This window comes from Capricornis sumatraensis, chromosome 3 (genome assembly GCF_032405125.1).
Source record: "Capricornis sumatraensis isolate serow.1 chromosome 3, serow.2, whole genome shotgun sequence".
Taxonomy (NCBI): domain Eukaryota; kingdom Metazoa; phylum Chordata; class Mammalia; order Artiodactyla; family Bovidae; genus Capricornis; species Capricornis sumatraensis.
The window spans coordinates 22134091-22150741 of NC_091071.1; the positions used below are offsets into that span (position 1 = coordinate 22134091).

General features: G+C 46.5%; 1 protein-coding gene across 1 annotated transcript in view; it reads right to left on the bottom strand.

Moving 5' to 3' along the window:
- Positions 1–415: 415 nt before the first annotated feature.
- The window catches only part of EEF2K (eukaryotic elongation factor 2 kinase), a 50519-nt gene continuing 34283 nt past the window's right edge, over positions 416–16651 (bottom strand). Inside the window, exons 13-17 of the mRNA XM_068967093.1 lie at positions 15884–16018; positions 15584–15772; positions 9118–9242; positions 5035–5213; positions 416–3794 (exon numbers count right to left, since the gene is read on the bottom strand). Of these exons, the coding sequence (XP_068823194.1) occupies positions 3685–3794; positions 5035–5213; positions 9118–9242; positions 15584–15772; positions 15884–16018 (738 nt within the window). The 3' untranslated portion in view covers positions 416–3684. The remainder of the gene's footprint in view (positions 3795–5034; positions 5214–9117; positions 9243–15583; positions 15773–15883; positions 16019–16651) is intronic.

Below are 16651 nucleotides of genomic sequence, written 5' to 3' on the forward strand. Positions count from 1 at the left end.
TTCTTAAAATTTTAAAATAAATTCTCATTGAATTTCTTAAAAAGCAATTAGCTTGAAACCAAATGATCATGCAAATAAGCAACATTTTTTTCAAGTTTTAGATCACAAAACATCTATCACATGCATTTTCTTTGAAACTGATGACAACTCTATTGGTAAAAATTATTGTTTTCTAAGTCAGAAAAATAAAAAAAAAGAGAGGGGTACATCCTTTATATAAAGCAAATGGAAAACATGTGCCAAATCTGGAAGCTTTTTGGTAAGAATTTATTAGAAATATTAAAAATTGAGAAAATGTGCATTTAAAAATCCAATTATCAGCAACTTGAAAACCTGGAAAACGGGGCAACATTGAGCCCACAATCTCCATGGAGACAACCATCTGAAGCTGAATCTGAGCTGCTCCTTTCAGGTGGGACTAAGGCCTCCAATCCACTCTGTCTCCACTCAGCTCCTTCACTCATCTGTTACCAGAAGACACTTGAATTTGAGACCAGAAAGAAAGAAATCACTTTATTTGGAACAGCAAAATTGAACTTAATACATATGCAAAAATAGATCTATAATACAAGCCACTTCTCTGGGTCCCACCCAGTGTCCACCTTGTCTGGGTTAAATGGTTACCTCAAAGATTAGAAAAAATGAGTAACAGGCACAATTGCAGAGAATATGCATATTCTCTCTCCTTCCCCCTGCCCCAATCTGCACATACTCGTGTAAACATTTTGTTGATTTGTAAAACATGTCTAGTACTGCAGGCAAATGTGCTGGGATGAAAGGAAAGGAAGTCATTAAAATAGCAACAACAGGAAGTTACCTGGCTTGATTCAGCAAGGTTGCATTTGATGATAAATTCCCACAGGGCCTGAGGTGAGGAGGGAATAAGGACATCCAGCTGCACTGGGGCTTAGGGATTTTTTTTTCCTACTTCCATCCATAAAGCCTACTTTTTTTTTTCTTTTTAAACCTATAGCAAAACTGAGAGACATTACACTCCAGTTCATTCCAGTCTAATTTTAAATTTTATTCCCAGGATTCTCTAACTAAGAGTAGCTCTCAGATCCTGGCTTCAGCTTAGCTTCTACCCAGCAGGTTATTTGGAAAGAGTCTACCTTTCAGAATCTTGGATTTTCCATCTGTGATTGAAGATACTGATTATATCCTTGACTCTCTTCATCTCCTGGACCTCCACCTGCTTCTTGTACTTGAAGATAGTCTCTGATGTCTTCCCAGTTGGGCTGGAATGTCCTGAGGTTTTTTGCTTTTTGGATGCCCAGCATTTGTGGAAAAAGAAAATGCCCTAGCTAATTTTAGAAGGCAATTTTGAAGGTGGAGTAAGTTCTGTTGGTTCAGAAGGATTTGTGTCTTGCAGATCACTTCGCTCTCACTGGTCCTTAAAGAAGCATTTGATTAGCTGTAGTACATCCAGGCCATTCCAGTCTCCTACAGGAGAAGGGGACCACCTGCTGACATTAAAGCCATATGGATGGGTGGAACTGCACAGGTAACCAAGCCATTCCAGACAGGCTGGAGGAACCAGAGCCACAAACACTCCATTTTTTATGAATTTACTGAGTGCTTACTTGGTGCCAAGGCACTGTGTTTTTAAGCATTAGAGATTGAAGAAAAACTGAGGTGACGCTCAGCTTCAGGGTTTAATATAGTAACTCTTAGTCAGGATTAGAGCAGGGGCTGGGAAACTATAGCCCAGGCAGGCTGTTTCTGTCAATAAAGTTTTATTGGAACACCAGCTACACTCATTCCTTTAGGTATCATTCACCAATGTTTCTGCACTACAACAGCAAGTCTGCGTAGTTGCAACAGAGACCATAAGGCCCACAAAGCCTAAAATATTTACTATCTGGCCCTTTAGAAAAAAGTTGCCAATCCCTGTGTTACAGAAAAGCACTGACATGTAACTAAGAAATGAGACAGGTGGTCAGGGAACGCAAGTGATTTGCCTAATAAAATCTCAGAGAGCGAGGAGATTGGTTGAACTAACAACAGCAACAACAAAAGCATCAGTTAATGAGGTCTGATAACTTTGAAAAGTCAAAGTTGCTTCTAGCTTACATTTAACAAATGCAAATTAACTATACGCACTGGTTTAAAACACACAAACAACTTAAGGCAAGCCAACTACTTGATTTGTGCAAACGGCAAAGGGTAATTAAGTTCCAGCTTTTGGAGGAAACTGGTTATGGTGAATCCAAATACAAAAACAGGGGTACCCGTCATTTATAGGTGATCCAAAGGACTTTTCAAGGGTAATTTTGACTCTGCTTGATTTTTCCTTTAGGGCACACTCTTAACTTTGGAACCAAATACATGCAGAGGGTCATGACTCCACAGTACTTAACACTAACATGCTGAAGGACCTGTCTTAATGAACTGGTTTGTATGTTACGCTCTGTTGTTGTTTTTTTTTTCATGTTTTGATTTTTAAACAAAGAGATGTTGCTTTAGCACTTGGGGTTGATCAAAGCAGTCTGTTTTCTTTGCTATTTGAAACATCAGTTGAAATCACACTGATGTTAAATCTGCAATCCTTCTAAAAAGAACACTCATTAAATACAGATAGCCATAGCCTGGCCCTGGGGAAACCACTGGAATTAACGAGTGTTTATAGTTCTTGCCCTCTCATTCTCCAACAGCTTAAACAAATCTCAAGGGACTGCTGCTGAAAGCATCCTACTGCAAACGACAGGAAAATCAGCCAAGCTTCAAGCAGAAAATGCTGAGGATGGGGGTTGGGAGTAGATTTTTCATAAGAACGTCAGATGCTAAGAAAATACAGAGGAATACTGTACAAGGGGTACTTCAGTCATATTGTGGATGCTGCCACTGAGATGCAGAGTACATGTCTGCTTGGAGGAAAGGCTTCAACCTTCCAAGCCGCAGCCCTTACACATAAAAGCTTTGAGGTGCACCCACTTCCACACGAGCTGAGGCAGGAATTAGAGGTAGTAAAAGTGTGCATATAGAAATCAAACCTGTTTTGTAAAGCCCATTGTGGAAAACACACTTCAGAATGTAATTTGGCTGTATTCCACAAAATCAGTTGCATTTCAGGAAGGAAATTAAAAGATAAGAGGACAGTGTGTGGGCCCTCCCCCATGGCAGAAGGGGGCCTGGGAGATGTACAGTCTCAAACACACCAAAAAATGCCACACACATTCTTCCAAATGCTCTCAGAAAGACGGCTTTGCTCTAAGACATGACAATACACACCTCATGGAAAGTTAACACGCAGCTCTGCTCTTTCCTACCTCATCCTGACTCAGGAAACACAGGCTCTGTGGGCCTGAGATTTCAGCCCAGCCTGAAAAGGCTTGACGAGCAAAGCTTTAATATTTTCCATCCTGGGCAGAAAAGATACATTTTCTTACATCTCATGACAAACAACAACAACAATAACCACAACAAAATACAGAAAAAGAACCTCAGAAAGATACATTGGTTCATTAGGCTGCTTTTTCAATCCCCAGTGCCCTAGGGGACAGCTGCAGTCTCCACTGGTAGCAAAGACATTTTCAAGAGTTAAAAAATAACATACAAAAGTTGATTTACTAAAAACATCTGCCCGCTCCAGCCCTCAAACAACCCTAAATAAGAAGTCTTTTTCTTTCCCCCTCTCCTAGCCCTGTAACTTGGGGCTGGCTGGCAGTGGCTTTTTCCAGCAAGTTATTCCTCCATCTGGGCCCAGGCCTCCTCCGCTTTCTCGTAGTACTGGTTGGCCAGCCGGCCCTTCATGGCTTCTATCGCTGCCTCGGCTGCCTGGGTGTACAAGTCACCTGAAAGAAAGCAAAGGAGGGCACAGAGAGGTGAAGAGCCTGTTGTTTTTGCTGCCCGGTATCCCCGACCCTGCTCCAGGAAGATCACACTGAGGTTACTCCTTCTGGCCTATCCCTGCACATAACCTGGGTGAGGCTCTGAGTGTGCATGCGATCCAAGCCGGGTCAATCAAAGTACCTTCCCTGTTCTTCACCAGGCCACAGGGATTGGTCAGGACCTAGGCACAGCCACCCAGAGTGAGCCACCCAGTAAGCACAGTGATTGGTTTAGGGGCCATGGGTGATTCCAACTGAGTCACTGAGAATCAGGCTGAGGACTTCTATTGGACAAACTGGGGCTATATGAAAGTGGCAGGGATAAAGTATCTAGATGGGTTTGGCCACCAAATGAATTTGTGGAGAACATATAAAAACACTTGGTTTTCAGTGCTTTTGGATTTAGAGTTTCAAATAAAAGATTATAGAATTACAGTATTAGTTGCTTGATTTTGTTATACTACCTTAAAAATACTTTTAAACTTAGCCTCACCCTATACCTGCAAAACCAGGAGTTCAGCATGTCTATCATGTTATTTAATATATGTAATGTGCATTAACTGATGAGTGAATGAACAAAATGTAGTATCTATAAAATGGAATATTATTCAGCAGTAACAAGGAATGAAGTACTGACGCATGCTACAACATGAATGAACCCTGAAAGAAGGAAAACACAAAAGGCCACATACTGTGATCCCAGTTATATGAAATGACCAGAACAGGTAAATCTATACTTTAGGTTAGTGGTCGCCAGGGACAGCAGGAAGGGGAAATGGGGAGACACTGCTAATAGGTACCAGGTTTCTTTCTGGCATGATGGAAATGTTCTGGAATTAGGTAGTGGTGATGATGGCGTAACACTGTGAACATACTAAAAACCACAGAAGTATACACTTTAAAATGGTGAATTTTATGAAAATGTCAGCTCAACTTTTGCATTGCAAACAAACCTCCCAAATTTCTAACATGTGACTATCAAAAAGGTTCATCTGCATACCAACTTCATATAGAAACCCTTTCTAAGCATCATATGGGTAGCCAGCCTTGCACAATACAGGACCAGTATGAATCTTTCTCCCAGCCAGAATGGAAAGAAGAGACTCAGTCTTGCATCTTGTTGTGATTCCCAATGAGAGAGGAATCATGTCTCTTTCACTATCCAGCCCTGTCCCACCCCAGGGTCAGGTCTGCCAGGCGCTACCTGATCTCTGTGGGTCCTTCTCCAGCCCGCAGCCGCCTGTGAACAGCATCTCCGCCTCCCTGGCCAGCAGCATGTACCGGGGTTCGTCCTGCATCCCATCATACTCCCCACCCTCATCACAGTCAGTTGTCTCCAGGGCAGTGTTGTACCAGTGGAGAGCCTCTGGCCAGCTCTGGGACCTTGCCAGGAGATACAGAGGAAAAGAGGAAGTTACCATGGCAACAGGGCAGGACGGAGGAGGCCCATCAGCAGGAGAGGCAAGTCAGGGACCACAGTGCGGCCACCACCTATGCTTCAGGACCCATAGTATCCAACGCCACCACATCTAAGGGCTGTCATTCACATTGTAGATCTATATATTTATTACAACAGAGGTCAAGTAGTTTTCCCTAACAAAAGTGGTATAGTACAATAAGTTTCCAACAGATGGAAGTCGAGCATCTTGAGGAAGGCGAACATTTTTCTAGTCTGCATAAAATCACCCTGCAGGAATTCCCTGGCAGTCCCAGTTAGGACTTGGTGCTTTCACTCCCATGGCCTGGGTTCAATCCCTGGTTGGAGAACTAAGATCCCACAAACTGCACAGGGTGGCCAAAAAAAACACCCAAAAAACAAAACCAAAAAATACCCTATGGGTTTGCATTAGCAGTGGGTGGTGTCCCAACCAATTTGCCCTATAACTCATGCAGGAGAAGAGGTAGGTGGGGTACCCTTCACCAAAGCCCCCAGAACCTTCTGACAGCAGTCATTCAGCTCTTTCTTTCTCTGCCTCTGCTGGCCAGCTCTGGCTTTCCTCCAGAAAATGGAGGGCTTATTCCAGAACAGCTGACTTCCCCCTTCTGACTCTGCCCTTCACTCTCAATTATTTCTCCTACGGCCACACAGTGGTCTAACCCCCAAAGGCAGACACAAGTTCCAACCCAATCTGAGCAAAACAAAATAAAGAGTAAACAGGGCAGTGGGCTCTTTTCCTTGGGGTGTACTAATGCATATTACCAAACACGTGAGTAACTATAGGACATCAGGAAAGAGCAAAGAGAGACGCAGAAAGAAGGTCTACGTGCCCCATGAAATGTTCCTGGAGCTACAGCTGTGTATATATATACACACATATATGGACCTGGCTTCACCCTCCAGTCTTAGCTCCTGTCAGCCATGCCAGACTCGCTGGGTCACTTTCCCCTCCTCGAACTTGCCAGCTCCTGTCCGCCCTTGGGCTTTTGCACCTGCCGCTCCCTTTGCTTAGAACATCCTTCCTTTAACTCTTCCCATACCTGGCTCCTCATCTCTCCAACCTCAGCTCAGCTTCTTCAGAGACGCTGGCCCCAAATACTCCATTTCTTACCATTACCTCAAACTGTAATTCTCTTGTTTACTTATTCACTTGTTTATTACGTTTTTCCCAGGTAGAATGTAAGCTCTAGGAAGGCAGGGACCGTGTCTGTTTTATTCACTGCTGCATTCCCAGGGCCTAGCAAACAGCACAGACTCTGTAAATGTCTGCTGAAGTGGCTGGCTGGGATGGTGTCAGGAGATAATCTTGGCTCCATTTTATTTTATAAAGAAAGGAAGTTGTTTGAAAATTATTTGTGGCACATCCAGAAGACTGGGGTTTGAACAGTGGACTGGAAATCACTAAACTAGTTGATCTCAATTCTTTCAGCTTTGGCCCTCTCTGGTCTTGAAAGGCAAGGCAGAACTGCTTCCAACACATTAAATGTAAAAGAAGGGAAAAGGTCTACTCTCTCCCCACGCACCCCACCCAATTCCACACCCAGTGGTTAGTATGTCCACCCTGCCTTGAGATTTCCAATGACTTTTTCTTCTGCTATGAGATAGTAACTTCTGAGGGGGTCAAAACCCCTTAAATGCAAATAGCTGACTCTCATTTATGCTCCCTGAATGGAAGAGGCTGGGGCTGCTTGGAACGAGGAAGAAGAGTAAGAGAATGACTTTGGAAGATGTTATGGAAGAAAATCTTGATTGATTTAACCACACACATATTAAAAACCAGCAAGTTCCCAGACTCAATAGTCAGGGGCACTGTGTGGCACCTATTCTCCCTGCTGCCCCAAATCTATGGAAGCCATCTCTGAAAAAAGGTTTTAAGTCAACTCATTTACCAAAGAGCTAACAGCCTTAAAGAAATTTTTTTTACAGGGAATTCCCTGATGGTTCAACGGTCGGACTTTATGCTTCCACTGCAAAGGGCATGGGTTTGATCCCTGATTGGGGAACTAAGATCCCACATTCCACAAGGCCAAAATATATATATGTGCTGTGCGTAGTCCTCAGTTGTGTCCAACTCTTTGTGACCCTATGGACTGTAGCCCTTCAGGCTCCTCTTTCCCTGGGGATTTTCCAGGCAAGAATACTAGAGTGGATTGCCATACCCTTCTCCAGAGGATATTCCAGACCCAGGGACTGAACCCTGGTCTCTTGCATTGCAGGCAGATTCCTTACCATTTGAGCTACAGAGAAGTCTCAATGGGCATCATAGATGTTGGTATTTGATCTTGGACAAAATCATTTCCTGTTTGTTTTGTTTACCTCCCCTCCATGCCAGTGATTCTGAGCCCCTAAGAAGCAGGCTAATGTACAGTCCACTGGAGAAGAGATGAGAAGACCTAAGTTTTGGCCCTGCTACTTACTGGCTACTTAACTGCAGACAAGCCCCTTCACTTCTTAGAACCACACATCCGTAAAATAAGCCCCTAAATGCTGCCCAGTCTGTGTCAAAGAGATGTGTTGATTCTTTCATTCAAACAACTACTGAGCCAGGTCCTGTGCTAAGCACTGGCACTGAAGAGATGCAGGAAACCCAATTCTAGTTCTCAGTGAAATAAAATCACAGATATGAAAGCGCACTCAAATATAAGGAGTATTACAGTTACACAGCAGGTAGCTGACACACGTTTGCAGGATATGTAACTCAGACATTTTAGACCCTGAGAGCTTGACATGACAGAGCCACAGTCTTGACTTTGCTTCTAAACTCAGTGAGGGAGATGAAAACATGACCCACATAGGAGGCAAGTGCCACGCTGCCCCAATCCTGGAGGTTTGGACACTGTCCCTTCCAGAAAGCCACGGGTGCCTGAGAAGAAACGGGGAAGCTGAGATCCACTGGGAGCCAGTGAGCAACAGGTCCTACTAAGAACTGAATTCCCTCAACCGTTCTCTGCTCCTGGACTTCTGGGACCTCCCACCAGCCAAGCCAAAGACCCAAGATGAAGCTGCCATTCTCCTCTCTTGCCACCGGAGAATCCAATCCTGGCATCTCTGCCAGAGGCATAAGGGAAAAGCTATTAACACCTGTAGGGTTGTAGCTGTCAGAGATTTCAAAAAAGTGAGGAAAAAAAAAAAAAAGAGTCAAAGTGTTAGTTGCTCAGTCTTGTCTGACTCTTTGAGACCCCATGGACTGCAGTCCGCCAGGCTTCTCTGTCCATGGAATTCTCCAGGCAAGGATACTGGAGTGGGTAGCCATTCCCTTCTCCAGGGGATTTTCCTGACCCAGGGACCGAACCTGGGTCTCCTGCATTGCAGGCAGATTCTTTACCATCTGAGCCACCAGGGAAGCCCAAATCACTCTGGAAAACTCACACCAGGACTGAACTTCCCCTGGAGTTCAGTTCCCCTTCCCTCCACTCCCTCTTAGAAGTGAAAACACTAAAAACAAAAATAGGAAGAGTCAATTAAAATCACCCCTAATCCCATCATCTAGAGACAACTGGCTCTGGACCTGATGCTACACATCCCTTCAGACTCTTTCTCAGACAAATCTTTACATAAAATGGCTAAGATGCCATTTCTCTCTCTATGTGCCAGTGAAATTACAGGCATCATCTCATTTAACCCTCACACAAGCACACATTACCGCCCTAGGGTGCAGGTGCTATGGGTATTCTGATTTGACACGATGAAGAAACTGAGGTCAGGGAGGTAGGCCTACTTGCCCACGGTCACAGGGCTGGTACTCGGGGGAGGCACACCTGGAACCCGGGTCTGTTCTGATTCCAGAGGGGAGGCTCCCACCTGCACCCCAGGTTCCCACCAGCTCCACCTGAGCCACGGCCACAGTACCTGTCAGGGCTGAGGTTCTGGCCAGTGTCAAAGGCTCGCGCCACCAGAATCATGCACTGCCTGTCACCAGCTTCGGCTGCCTTCAGTAAGTAATCAAATCCTTTGGTTTTGTTCGCTTCTGTCTCCTGTTAATACAAACCAAAGAGGGGGAGAGAGAAAAGTGAGCTGTGAGGGGCTGCCAGAATCTCAATCTTTTGTCTGTTTCTTGAATTGAGAGCTTCAGGTTGGGGCTGCTGTAGAACTGCACATTGTGAGAAAGAGAATAGGGCTTACCCTGCTGCAAAGAGCTCTCTGGCAGTTCCCATCAGGCAGGGAGAAATGGAAGCTTAGTCCACTCCCACCTCTATCTGATGTGATTCTGCCAGAGACCACATCATCTATCCACTTCCAACAGGGGCGCCCAGCTTCCAATTCTTCTAAATTTTTTAGCAACTTTATTGAGATATAATTCATATAACAACTCATTCATTTAAAGTGTACAACCCTCGTAGCTCAGACGGTAGCTTTACCTGCCTACAATGCAGAAGACCCGGGTTCAATCCCTGGGTCAGAAAGATCCTCTGGAGAAGGAAATGGCACCCCACTCTAGTACTCTTGCCTGGAAAATCCCATGGACGGAGGAGCATGGTAGGCTACAGTCCATGGGGTCGCAAAGAGTCAGACACGACTGAGCGATGTCACTCACTCACAGATTGTGCAACCACCACCATAATCAATTTCAGAATATTTTCATTAAGTCAAAAAGAAATCAAAACACCATACCCTTTAACTATTACCTCCCAATTATTCCCCATCCACCCCTACCCAGCCCTGGACAACCACTAATCTACATTCTGCTTCTAGCGATTTCCCTATTCTGGGCATTTTATATAAATGCAATCATATAACAAGTAGTCTTTTGTGCCTGGCTTTTTTCACTTGGCATAAGGTTTTCAAAGTTCATTTCATACAGCTTCTATCAGTGTTTCATTCTCATTTATGGCCAAAAAACATTCCATTGTATGAAGATACCACGATTTGTTAATCTGTTCATAATTCATCAGGTGATGGGCATTTGGCTTGCTTTCATTTTATAGCTATTCTCTATGAACACTGTGTACAAACTTTTGTGTGGATGTATGTATCTATTTTGGGGGGTTATATACCCAGGAGTGGGCTTCCTGGTGGCTCAGTTGGTAAATAATCTGCCTGCAATGTGGGAGATCTGGGTTCAATCCCTGGGTTGGGAAGATCCCCTGGAGGAGGGTACGGCAACCCACTCCAGTATTCTTGCCTGGAGAATCTCTGTGGACAGAGGAGCCTGGCAGGCTACAGTCCGTGGGGTCGCAAAGAGTGGAACATGACTGAGCAACTAAGCACACACACCAAGGAGTGGGGAAGCCCAGGTGGCACAGAAGTAAAGAATCTGCCTGCCAATGTAGGAGCCACAAGGGATGCAGGTTTGATTCCTAGATTGGGAAGATCCCCTGGGGTAGTCAAATGCTTGGTATCTGACTCCAGTATTCTTGCCTAGAAAATGCCATGAACAGAGAAGCCTGGAAGGCTACAGACCAGAGGGTTGCAAAGAGTTGGACACAACTGAGCAAGTGAGCATGCATACACAGACCTAGGAGTAGAACTTCCGGGTCACATATGACTCTACGTTTAGCCTTTTGAGGAGCTGACCATTTCCCACAGTGGCTACACCAGTGTATATTCCCATCTGCTTTTATTATGTTTCTCCAAGATCTATCCAGAGAGAGAATTTAAGCTCAAGTTGGTCATATTATGCTATCAAAGCTGCTCTAGGACTTCTTATCTCACTTGGAGACAAATACAAAGCTCTCATATCAGTCTATGAGGCCCTTCTCAACCTTCAGGCTTCAGGAAGTGTGGCAGGGACTACCAGTTGTCTCCCATATCCATTGAAAGTGAAAGTGAAGTCACTCAGTCGTGTCCGACTCTTTGCGACCCCATGGACTGTAGCCTATCAGGCTCATCTGTCCATGGGATTTTCCAGGCAAGAGTGCTGGAGTGGATTGCCATTTCCTTCTCCAGGGGATCTTCCCGACCCAGGAATTGAACTCAGGTCTCCTGCATTGCAGGCAGCTGCTTTACCATCTGAGCCACCAGGGAAGCCCCTTATCCCCTGCCATATTTTTGCTGGCACATGGCTGACCAGCTAAAAACTACATTTCCCAGCCTCCCTTGCACCTGGAATCAGTCTCTTAATAACAAGTGGCCTATCCATAGGGACTTCCCTGGCAGTCTGGTGGTTAAGACTGTGCTTTCACTGCAGGGGGGACAGGTTCAGTCAGGGAGTCAGTCAGTTCAGTTGCTCAGTCGTGTCCCCATGGACTTCAGCATGTCAGGCTTTCCTGCCCATCACCAGCTCCCGGAGCTTGCTCAAACTCATGTCCATAGAGTCAGTGATGCCAGGATGTTCAGTCAGGGAACTAACATCCAAGAAAGGAGGCCTATCCACTTACTCATTCCCTGTCAAATTATCCCATCTCTCACTTAAGAACAATGCTTGGCACAGGAAGTACTCAATAAAGGTCAGTTATTTTTACTTCTGTTGGAAATATTTTCATTTGTTAATTATGACCTGTATTTACACTCTTTTCCATCTGAAAGGTTGGCTGTTGTCAAAAATAACCTAGGACACTGCCCAGAGTATAGGAGCGCTCAAAAGTATGTGCTGGATGAGTGGGCTTTCCAGGTGGTGCTAGTGGTAAAGAACCCTCCCGCCACCACAGGTAGACATAAGAGTCAAGGGTTCGATCCCTGGGTCGGGAAGATCTCCTGGAGGAGGGAATGGCAACCACTCCGGTATTCTTGCCTGGAGAATCCTATGGACAGAGGAGCCTGGCAGGCTGCAGTACATAAGGTCACACAGAGATGGACATGACTGAAGCAACTTAGCATGCACTTAGCATGGATGAGTGAATGTCTTAGCAAGATAATACGAAAAGGTCCAATGGGGGCTGTCGGGAAAGTGGGAGACGGGCTAGCAGCTTTTCAGGGCACTTGGCCATGTTTTTTTGGCTGCCAGAGCCGGTCCTAGAGAGAAAGGCCTTTGAGATGGCTTCAGATAAGAAAACTGAAATAGCTTCTACATCCCTTTACGAAGGGGCTTGGGTGTGACTGGTGTAAACAGCCTGAGATCATAAGAAGAGTTACCAGGGGGTCTCAGAGAGAAGGTCTCCCCAGTCCTGGCCCCTCACCACTCATTCTGGGCCTCGGCATTCCTTTATTTAGACCTCAGACACTTCTAAGTGTCCTCTCTGAGCCAGATGCTGGCAGAACAGGCGACTAGAGCTGGCTCTACAAGCTCGTGAAAAATGATGAAAGCAAACCAGTCATAAAACACAGGGCTGCTGCTGCTGCTGCTAAATTGCTTCAGTCATGTCCGACTCTTTGCAACCCCATGGACTGTAGCCCACCAGGCTCCTCCGTCTATGGGATTTTCCAGGCAAGAGTATTGGAGTGTGTTCATAAAACACAGACTTTATTAAAAATTAAATTATGTTAATTTACAGTTAAATGAAAGGTGACAAACACCCAAAGCTCATCACTTCCTAATTATTTTACTCTGCTTTACTGTTATCTATGCTCTTGAGGTTATTAATATCCATTGCAGGGCTTCCCAAACTCAGCACTAATAACATTTTAGACGGGATAATTCTGTTGTGTGGGGACTGGCCTGTGTGCTGTAGATATTTGGTGGCATCCCTGGTCTCTGTCCACTAGAAGCCAGCTGAACTTCCAGAGTTGTGACAACCAAACTATCTCCTGACACTGCTAAGCATTCCATGGAAAAGCAGGAAGCAAAGATGCCTGATTGAGAGCCACTGGCCTATGGAATCTGCATAGTGGAAATGCTATATAATGGGAATGCCATGCATTCCTTCCAACTCCGTGCTCAGTGATGTCATGTTAGTACCTGGACATTGGCCACAGTGGGAGCATTTACACCAAGAGATGGCAAAAATATTAATAGTGCAGATTTATTTAAAAGTATGCTGTGTCTGTAGCCATTACATTGAGATGAGTGCAAGAAACTGGAGTGTCTTCGATATTTAAACTATCATCTGATTCAGCAAAGGAGTCTTGCTCATGTCAGCAGCAAATAAATGAAGCTCCAACTCTGACAAAGAGCTTGCTTATTTCACTTCCATTTTACTCATGAAAGTAAGTGAAATTATCAACCAGTATCCACGTCACAACTTTACTCCTTCATCAACCACAACCAGAGGGAGGCTACAGATATGAGCACCACAAAAATTAGCGAAAGAATTCTGTGAGGATAAATTGACCATATGGAATTCACAATAGAATATTTTTATTATTGTTTGTAAACTGTATGCTCCACTTTCTTTTATCACTAACTGTCTAATAAGCTTATATACATATATGAACAAACATTCCCTCCCTACCTGCAAGAACCAGTCATTAAGCATTTGCCAGCATACCACTGGCTAAATGAGATACGTTCAATCCAGCCCTCAGGGAGCATGGAGACTAGAGAATGAGGGACAATTCACCTACCTGTCAAAACCCCCTCCCCTCAACCAAACTTGCTCTTTCACCATCTAAAACAGGAAATAAAAATGGGTGTAGGGGCTTCCCTGGCGGTCCAGTAGTTAAGAATCTGCCTTGCAATGGAAGGGACACTCGTTCCATCTCTGGTCAAGGAAGATTCCACATGCCGCAGAGCCACTAAGCCTGCAACCCACAAGTACTGAGCCCATGTGCCGTAACTACTGCAGCTCGCACACCCTAGAGCCTGTGCTCCACAAGAGAAGCCACCACAATGAGAAGCCTGCACACCCCAAAGAAGAGTAGCCCCCGCTCACTGCAGGTAGAGAAAGCCTGCGTGCAGCAATGAAGATCCACCATGGCCAAAAAATAAAACAAAGAAATAATAAATGTATCTTTTAAAAAGGCTTTGAGTTATATCTGTGCATGCATGCTCAGTTGCTTAGTCGTGACCAACTCTTTGCAACTCTCTGGACTGCAGCATACAGGGTCTTTCCAAATAGACAGATTTAATTAGTTAAGATGAGGTCATACTGGAGTAGGGTGGGCCCTAAACTCCACAGGACTGTCTTCATAAGAAAAGAGACACAGAGACACAGACACACAGACAAAAGGCCATGTGAAGATGGAAACAGACTGGAGTGATGCGCCCACAGACCAAGGAGGACCCCAGATCGCCTCTCCCCACCAGAAGCTAGAAAATCATGGGTATGTCAACACCTGATTTTGGACTTTGGCATCTAGAACCGTGAGAGAATGAATTTTTGCTGTTTCAGGCCACCTAGTCGGTGGTTATCCCTTATGAGAGTTCTAGGAAATGAATACCCTCTTGGAATTACATGTGAGGATGAAAAGATGGAGGAAAAGGTAGGAGGGGGCTTTTTCACTGTAAACTTTTCTATATTAAAAAACAATTTTAGCCACAGGGCTGTCTTCCCATACCCTCTTCCAGTCTGAGACCCACGACCCTCTGGGCCATGGTCAGGCCCACAGAGAGGGCCTGGTACCCTGTGCCCATGACAAGCCCAGGCTCATGCAGCCACAAGCCCACCCTACATGACCGAGAGGACGGGGACAGATAGCTGGAAGCACACGCACACCAAGGGCCTCTCACCTTCTCCAAGGACAGAATCACACTCCCTAGGCCTGGTCAGGTCCTGTCCACTGTGCTCACAGAGCAGGGGGGCCAAGGGGGAGAAGACACCCTCATGATTCCTATCACACCTGTCCTGTCTGGGCCCCCTCTCTGGCCTCATCTGTTCACCTCCTCCTCACACCCCATGCTCCAGCTACACTGATGGCCTCCTGTCCTCCAAACCCCACCCTGGCTGTCTCCCCAGGACCTAGACCCACGCTGTTCCCTCTGCACACACTGCACCTCCCGCCCTGTGCCTGGCTGACTCCACTGGGTCTTCAGGTCTACCTTAGGGATCACTTCTTTCATTCGTTCCACAAATGAGTGCTGAATATGGAGTCTGTGCCAGGTCTGTTCTAGCCACTAGGGCATAACAATCAGGAAACCCCAGCTAAGGCCCTTCCCTCATTTGTTTGGAGCAGCATCTTCTGTTTCTCCCATCGCACCAGGTTGCAACTGCCTGGGAACATGACTGTCATCTTTACTCAGTCCCCAAGGCCAGAGACCAATTCTATCGGTGTCAGCTAACTTGGAAGTACCGGGGCCCAAAGTGATGCTCAGGAAATTTCCCGGGCATAAACCCAGGGAGGGAAGGGTGATGGGTTGACTTGACTCCTCTGTCCATGGGATTCTCCAGGGAAGAATACTGGAGTGGGTTGCCATTTCCTTCTCCAGTGGATCTTCCTGACTCGGGGATCGAACCTGGATCTCCTGCACTGAAGGCAGATTCTTTATCATCTGAGCCACCAGGGAAGCTCACAAACCCAGAGAAGGAAGGGTGACGGGTTGACTGAGCCCCCACCCGCTCACCTTCAGAGAGACATCTGCCAGGATGTGGTGGGGCAGCTGCGAGTACATGAGTCCCAGGCCCACAATGGCCTCCAGCTCGCCCAGGTCGGCTGCATGCTCCAGGTGGAAGACTGCCGACTCCCGGTCCCACTCCTCGTCCTTCTCACAGAAGCGGCCGGCCTCGTGGTAGCGCACCATGGCCAGATGGACCTGCCATACAGACGGCGGGTGGGCCTGGCTGCCTGCAGGTCGCAGCCACAGCCCAGGGCCCCCTGCCAGCTGGGGAAGCTCCGGGTTAGTGCAGAGACAGCATCACCATACCTTCCCCAAAATGGACTTCCCGATTTTCTTCTCGAGGTCCAGAGCGTTGAGCCTCTGCACTTCCAGGGCCACAGCTGAAGGTCTCGGCAGGTGGAGGCGGGAGGAGTTGAAGAGATTCCACTTCTCCACACAGACCTGGGGAGGAGCGGGCACTTACAGGCCAGAGAAGTGAGGGGCTGGGGATGGACGCACCCTCCCAGCGATGAAAGCCGGCCTGGCAAGTTAGGGGGCATGGACCCATGTGGTATCAAGTTTTCTTGGACAAACGGGGCCTATTTCCACTCTCCCGAATGATGCCAGCTTGTGGGCACTGAGGCAAAGCTGAAGCAACAGGACGCAGAGGCTAGCACCACACACAGGCAGTTTGGAGAAGGGTCCCCTCACTTAACCATCTGAGTCGGTCGGGGAGGTTCGACCCTGAGCTGCTCCCCACACAAGGCTCCAGAAGAGCCTGACTACAGAGCCGGCAGCAAATCCACTGGGCTTTCTCTGCACAAGCCCAGGGTGCCTCTGCTGCTGGGCTGAGAAAACACGCCATGTCTCCCAGCTAAAGACACCCTTGTCCCAAGCTCTCATAGGACAGAGCCAGGCTGCCTGGTGTGTGCATACGTGAGTGTGTGTGCACGCATGAGCTAAATATCATACAGTGCCCGGGGTAGCCCCCACAACAAAGAATTACCTAGCCCAGAGTATCAGCGGTGCTGTGGTTGAACAACCCTGACTCCACACCATGCTGCGGCCTTGACCTGATTGACAGGTACCTCGTGG